This window comes from Brachyhypopomus gauderio, chromosome 13 (genome assembly GCF_052324685.1).
Source record: "Brachyhypopomus gauderio isolate BG-103 chromosome 13, BGAUD_0.2, whole genome shotgun sequence".
Taxonomy (NCBI): Eukaryota; Metazoa; Chordata; class Actinopteri; order Gymnotiformes; family Hypopomidae; genus Brachyhypopomus; species Brachyhypopomus gauderio.
The window spans coordinates 18,871,450-18,878,653 of NC_135223.1; the positions used below are offsets into that span (position 1 = coordinate 18,871,450).

A 7,204-nucleotide genomic window follows, 5' to 3' on the forward strand; every position below is an offset into this window, starting at 1 on the left:
ATGTCATCGCTTAGGTCATTATATGCAAAAGTGCTGAACATATTGTCATAATCTCTAAGGAATCAATTTATATTTATTTAGTTAGTTTATTTTTTGTTACATTTTGGTAATTTATCCTAATTTGAATAATTATTTTGCAGGTGAACATTCAGTTACAGTAAGAAAGGGAATTTGTGAAGGTTTAGATCAACCAATGGTCTCAACCATAGGTCAGAGGCGTAAGACTGTGTGGTGTAAGGCTGAGGGGACAAAACAATGAAATAAGGGCAACAATTGTGGACCATGATGTAACATGTAAGTCATGGTCTTACAATGGCTGAAGCTGGTCGCTGGGTGCAGCTGAATATTGGAAGAACAACTGTGTTTTCAATCATTTAAACATTTCATAGAGAAAACATGTACGTAATTCAGAAATGTGATCTCTGCTGTAATGCTACACATTGACAAATTCTGACGTTATTAAATGTTTTGTTTTGCATTTTTGCATTCTTATACCATAGGACATCAAAATGAGCTCATATGGGTGGCAGAGGTTCCATTTTCACATCTCAACAAGAGGAGGCTGTATGTGCTCTGGTTGTTTTGAATTTGTAGAGTAAGTTTCTAATTTTGCAGTTTTTCCAGTCAGTTGTTTGTCTTTTCTGAATTTCAATCAGATTTGTTTTTGTCAACAAACTGCAGTGCGAACAATACAGTCAAACAATATTGCTGTACAGATTATACCACCAGTCCAATTTCTTGCTATCAGTCTCCCACATAGAGTCATGTGTAACTTTGTGTTTCATGTAAGTTTGTATGTTTGTAACATGTATTTGATATGCCACAGAATGTACACTGTTCTTGAAATCAAAAGCTTAGCTAGTTTCCATCAGAATATACAGTCTGCATTGACTGACTTATAGTTGCACTGACAACATGACTAAGTACACTGCTCAAAAAAATAAAGGGAACACTCAAATAACACATCCTAGATCTGAATGAATGAAATATTCTCATTGAATACTTTGTTCTGTACAAAGTTGAATGTGCTGACAACAAAATCACACAAAAATCATCAATGGAAATCAAATTTATTAACCAATGGAGGCCTGGATTTGGAGCCACACACAAAATTAAAGTGGAAAAACACACTACAGGCTGATCCAACTTTGATGTAATGTCCTTAAAACAAGTCAAAATGAGGCTCAGTATTGTGTGTGGCCTCCACATGCCTGTATGACCTCCCTACAATGCCTGGGTATGCTCCTGATGAGGTGGCGGATGGTCTCCTGAGAGATCTCCTTCCAGACCTGGACTAAAGCATCCGCCAACTCCTGGACAGTCTGTGGTGCAACGTGACGTTGGTGGATGGAGCGAGACATGATGTCCCAGATGTGCTCAATCGGATTCATGTCTGGGGAACAGGCGGGCCAGTCCATAGCTTCAATGCCTTCATCTTCCAGGAACTGCTGACACACTCCAGCCACATGAGGTCTAGCATTGGTACCCAGGGCCAACCGCACCAGCATATGGTTTCACAAGGGGTCTGAGGATCTCATCTCGGTACCTAATGGCAGTCAGGCTACCTCTGGTGAGCACATGGAGGGCTGTGCGGCCCTCCAAAGAAATGCCACCCCACACCATTATTGACCCACTGCCAAACTGGTCATGCTGAAGGATGTTGCAGGCAGCAGATTGCTCTCCACGGCGTCTCCAGACTCTGTCACATCTGTCACATGCTCAGTGTGAACCTGCTTTCATCTGTGAAGAGCACAAGGTGCCAGTGGCGAATTTGCCAATCCTGGTGTTCTCTGGCAAATGCCAAGCGTCCTGCACGGTGTTGGGCTGTGAGCACAACCCCCATCTGTGGACGTCGGGCCCTCATACCATCCTTATGGAGTAGGTTTCTAACCGTTTGTGCAGACACATGCACATTTGTGGCCTGCTGGAGGTCATTTTGCAGGGCTCTGGCAGTGCTCCTCCTGTTCCTTCTTGCACAAAGGCGGAGGTAGCGGTTCTGCTGCTGGGTTGTTGCCCTCCCACGACCTCCTCCACATCTCCTGGTGTACTGGCCTGTCTCCTGGAAGCACCTCCAGCCTCTGGACACTACGCTGACAGACACAGCAAACCTTCTTGCCACAGCTCGCATTGATGTGCCATCCTGGATGAGCTGCACTACCTGAGCCACTTGTGTGGGTTGTAGAGTCCATCTCATGCTACCACGAGTGTGAAAGGACCACCAACATTCAAAAGTGACCAAAACATCAGCCAGAAAGCATAGGTACTGAGAAGTAGGGGGGGTCTTGCTAATTGCCTCTCATTTCTACCTGTTGTCTATTCCATTTGCACAACAGCAGGTGAAATTGATTCACAATCAGTGTTGCTTCCTAACTGAACAGGTTGGTTTTACAGAAGTGTGGTTGACTTGGAGTTATATTGTGTTGTTTAAGTGTTTATTTATTTGTGTTGTTTATTTTTTTGAGCAGTGTATATTGACTGCCTTGTTCATAGCCAATGGCACACAGACTAGATATTCTGATGGCACTGACATATTGACTGACCTAAATTTTTGCTTTTGAGGCAAAAACAAAGAATTTTAAGTGAAGTATGTGCTTTTGCAGGTTTATTGAGTTTTGAGAAATGCACTAGTTGTGATGCCAATGTAAACCATGATGTGAGAAATGTACCAAATTGACTGAGAAAAACTGTAAGAGATTACAGATCTAGTTTCTAACGCAAACTCGGCTCGCAAGTATGTGGGCATGTGTGGAGGTTTATATGTTTTAACCTTGCTGTAATTCGGTCAGTTTTAGTCTTGTCAGTAATGTATATTGCACTATTTTTGACACACGCTCATTGGGACTCTCAAGCTGGGGCCCGAATGCGTGGCCCGCTGTGTCCTGTAACTGGGCTATGTGAGTGTGCACGGGACAATCCTCAGAGGAAGAGAACATTGGTCTCATTGGAGCCAGGGGCCAAACTGACTTTTAAAAAGTGATTTTGAGTAGTTTTTAGGTTTGCAAGTTTTGAATCTGCATTTATTGTATGCTTTTGAGCCAATCAAAATTTCACATTTTGTGAAATGTGTTGATTTTTATAGTATTCTGTGCAGGTGAATAAATAAAAAAATGTGTGGGTGCGTGGAGTTTCAAAGACGTTCATGGTTCATGTTTTTGTATTTTATTGTAATGTTATGTTATATTTTACATTAAGATGACTGTATGTGCTGTAGCCATGCCTAACATTACAACATTTTTGCAACTACAGGAAAGAAAGGAAAGGAAAGAAAGAATCTTGCAGTGCTTAAAACTTAAGTTAGTTGCAGGTCGTGTTTTTAAGAGACGAACGGCAATTTGTAAGATGGCAGTTGTGACGGGCAGGGTGAGCAACTCAAAAAAGGAAGCGATCACGCCAAGTCTCAGGGAAAGAGGATGATTTAATAGAAAGTGCGCAAACCAAATACCTGTGACATAGATTAAGGATATAATAACCAGCAGTCAACTGGTACAAAGACAAGACATATATAGACGAACAAACGACCCTCAGGTGAGATGGATCACGGGTCCTGCCCACCTGAGGGAACATCACGTGACCAAAAACAGGACATCTGCCGCTGTAAACGGGAGCGACCGGCAGGGGCCCCCCCACAACGTGACAGCAGTTCTTTGAACAAAAGTTAATATAGACCAGTAGCGAACCGTGACCATTATACCTGGGCCCGCTCCCCCCCCCGCCCCCCCCCCCCCCCCCCCCCGCCCCAAAAAAAAAAAATTAGTTTCCTCTCCTAATTAACTGCAATAAAAAATAATAATTCTAAATTTAGACGACAGTACAGCTTTAGAAACGCAATAAACAATAACATCTGAACTAGATAACTTCATAAGCAAAATAAGGTTCCAACAAAATACGGGTGAATAATTTATTTGCTTATATTTTTGTAATTGTTTAAATGTCGATTGTCAAACTGGAAGTAGATCAAATAAAATTGGATAAATTACATTATATATATTTATGTTTTAAGAATATTTTAGGCCCTCTTAGAGGGCGTAGAGGGCCTGGTTCCCCACTGATATAGACAATAGTAATAGGCAATAATAATAGGCGGCCAGTAGTGGCCTAGTTTATTACATAAGCGTTTAGTACCTGATGCTTAAACACCTAATCTGATCGTTTGAACTGTAGAGAGAGAGAGAGAGAGAGAGAGAGAAAGAGAGAGAGAGAGAGAGACAGACAGACAGACAGAGAGAGAGAGATTATAAGCGAGTTGACCCGGTGGATAATCTTCGAATTTCCAACAGATAGACCTTGACTTAACATGGGGGATCACCTTTTGTCGTCTGCATATGTAAAGTATGGAGCACTCATTGTTGTGACTGCGGGTTGTAAGTTATGGTCGGCTTTATTAATCTTTCTAAAATCGCACATTGTATTTATTTAATGAAGACAATATTGAAGTCAGTGTTTGTAGCATGTCCCTATTTTGTTGAGCATCCGCTATTATGATAAACGTAATAAATCAAGAAGTTTAAAAACCATTAACATACATAATGCCAGTTGTAAGGAATTACAAAATGTTCAGAAGGTCAGGTTAAATCCAATTAAACTGTCAAATTTCTCAGCATTCGACATTTTATCCTTTGTTGTAGGCCTATTATATTTTACATCTCAGTAAAATAAACCAATATAGGCCTACGTTATTATAATTACAAAGTAGGTATCGCAATTAAGCAGATAATGCAATCACCGCTCACTGTGCAACTACTCTGTTATGCAGTGCACCTCACATGTTAACTCATAAGTAAACTTTATGATTTAAAGATATGATTGGAAAGAAATTCATCTGAACATGAATGTTAAAATGTTCACTCGCAGATCAAATATTATTCCAAATGTATTTAAACTGGAGGCTACAGATCAAAAGTCATAAATCTACGAATCTAGCAATATTTATAATAATAGGCCTACACGTTAATTATTTGTGCATTGTGAGTTAATTTTGGCTCTGCAACCACACAATTGTACACTGTCCATAGTAAGCTGGTGTAATACACTTCACAAATGTTTCTAAAAAAATATAAATGCTGTTAAATTGGAAATAAGAATATATCTGACTAAGTGTCGACTTTATAAAAAACTGACAGCTGATTGTGATAAATCTCTTGTACAGTCTTTATTGTAATGCGCAAATGGATCGCTGGTGGTGTTTGCACCAGTAAAGCTTGCCTTGATGGGAAGACAGTATTGATTACTGGAGCCAACACTGGCATCGGCAAAGAAACAGCACTCGATGCAGCTCGTCGAGGTACGGTTCATCATTCAGGGTCATAGCAGGTGTTCATCATGGCACGAGGCCTTTTTTCTACTTCATTCTAAGTGGTGTGTGAATTTAAGGGGCTCGGGTGGTGATGGCCTGCCGCGACTTGACACGGGCTGAGCTGGCAGCAGAGGAGATTCGTCAGGCCACAGGAAATGGGAACGTGGCCTTTCGACACCTGAACCTGGCTTCCCTCTATTCTGTTCGCGAATTTGCCAAAGAGTTCTTAGCCACAGAGGAACGACTAGACATCCTTATCAACAATGCAGGTAATTACAGGTCAGTTACAAAATATTATGAAATGCCATGCAAGTGCAGTTTCATATGTTTATGATGTGTGATACCATGAGAAGGTATAAAATTACTGACCAAGAATCTAATCCTCGGGTTTGTTCTGGAGCAGACTGGAACCATCTCATCCACATAAGGAATCAACTCAGTCAGAAAGATAGTGTTTTCTAAAGGAGTTGTAAGGCTATACAAATGTGGTCTTTCCTTTAACAGGTGTAATGATGTGTCCCAAGTGGATTACAGAAGATGGCTTTGAGACACAGCTTGCTGTCAATCACCTGGGTCATTTTCTTCTCACAAATCTCCTGTTGGAGAGACTTAAGAGCTCTGCCCCTAGTCGTGTGGTGAATGTGTCCAGTGTTGCACATGCTGGTGGTATTAAATCTACTCATTTTGTAAATAAAATATCTTGTAAATAAAATCCTAACTCAATACCTGCATCCTCAATCACCTTAAATGGCAGTATGCAATTATTTGTACATATTTTATAACAAAAACATTTTGTCATGCAGGAAAAATTGAGTTTGATGATTTATTTTTTGACAAGAGGCCATACAAATCTCTGGTTAGCTACAAACAGAGCAAGTTGGCCAATGTCCTGTTCTCTAGAGAACTTGCTCGACGGATGAAAGGTAAGATGACCATTTATGATCTAAGCTGAAGTCTTAGTGGTTCTAAGATGTAAGTGTACCCAGTCAAATGCACTTTCACCTGTTGCTCCATGTTGGGGTTCCAAAGGTACCGGGGTGACTTCTTATTGCCTGCACCCTGGAATAATCCGCACAGAACTGGGACGCCACGTGGAGTCTTGGTCCCCCATGCTGAAGGCAGTCCTCTTTCTCCCCTGCCTCATTTTTATGAAGACACCCATGCAAGGTGCACAGACAACCATCTACTGTGCTGTGACTGAGGGTCTAGAGAGCAAGTCGGGATGCTACTTCAGGTGGGTCTGGCGGTGTCGATCGGATCAAAGCTTGAACACATATCGTGGATATGCTGTTTGGCATGTGAGAGCATGTGTGTGCACATCACAGTGACTGCGCAGAGAGGGAGCCCGCTCCCGAAGGCAAAGACGACGAGGTGGCGAGGAGGCTGTGGGAGGAGAGCGCACGACTTGTGGGTCTCACTAAGGAGAAGTGGTCTCGACAGCTGCTGTCCTGAATCCTGCGAGGATGGCCAGATATGATGCTGTTTTACCAAGAGTAGAGGTGAATCTACTTGGTACTCCCTTTTGCCAATGGCGTTCAAAAACGTAGCTAAAATCTGCCTCAATCAACACCACAGAGTATTATTTGTCCTTTGCCACTAGCTACTGCTTTAGAAGCTTGTCGCTTGCTTTTGGCAGCAGTGTGATTGGAAAGGGATTGAAAGTTGAAAGAGCGAGGATCCTCCAGTGTCTAGGGCTGGACATAGTTAGCAAGAACCGTAAGATCAGCTACAGCAGCGTCACAGAGCAGTGACTCATGTGTTTGTCATGCCTGCTGTGTGTACATCACTCTTGGTGGTGTTCACTGCATCCTGTATGCTCAACAGTAGCTAGCGCTACTTGGGGGTGCCACTCTGGGAGTCACCCGAGCACTGGCCTCGCCAGTACAACCAGTGTGCGTACATTTGCATTGG

General features: G+C 42.1%; 1 protein-coding gene across 2 annotated transcripts; it reads left to right on the forward strand.

The window, feature by feature from the left end:
- On the forward strand, positions 1-6,870 carry crdhl (cone RDH-like). Of its 2 annotated transcripts, XM_076971488.1 has the most exons (8): positions 1-30; positions 300-315; positions 5,198-5,281; positions 5,371-5,562; positions 5,798-5,959; positions 6,097-6,216; positions 6,323-6,527; positions 6,619-6,870. In XM_076971488.1, the coding sequence occupies exons 1-8, from the start codon at positions 1-3 to the stop codon at positions 6,743-6,745; spliced, it is 936 nt and encodes a 311-aa protein (XP_076827603.1). In that variant the 3' UTR covers positions 6,746-6,870. The 2 variants fall into 2 exon arrangements, with proteins under 2 accessions (XP_076827603.1, XP_076827602.1); XM_076971487.1 differs by lacking the exons at positions 1-30; positions 300-315 and having other exon boundaries at positions 5,151-5,281.
- The last annotated feature ends 334 nt before the right edge of the window (positions 6,871-7,204 follow it).

Coding starts and splice junctions, on each gene's coding strand:
- crdhl (XM_076971488.1), top strand. CDS start 1: ATGTCATCGCTTAGGTCATTATATGCAAAA. Junction 6,217..6,322: donor ACTTGCTCGACGGATGAAAG/GTAAGATGACCA, acceptor GGGGTTCCAAAG/GTACCGGGGTGACTTCTTAT. Junction 6,528..6,618: donor AAGTCGGGATGCTACTTCAG/GTGGGTCTGGCG, acceptor TGCACATCACAG/TGACTGCGCAGAGAGGGAGC.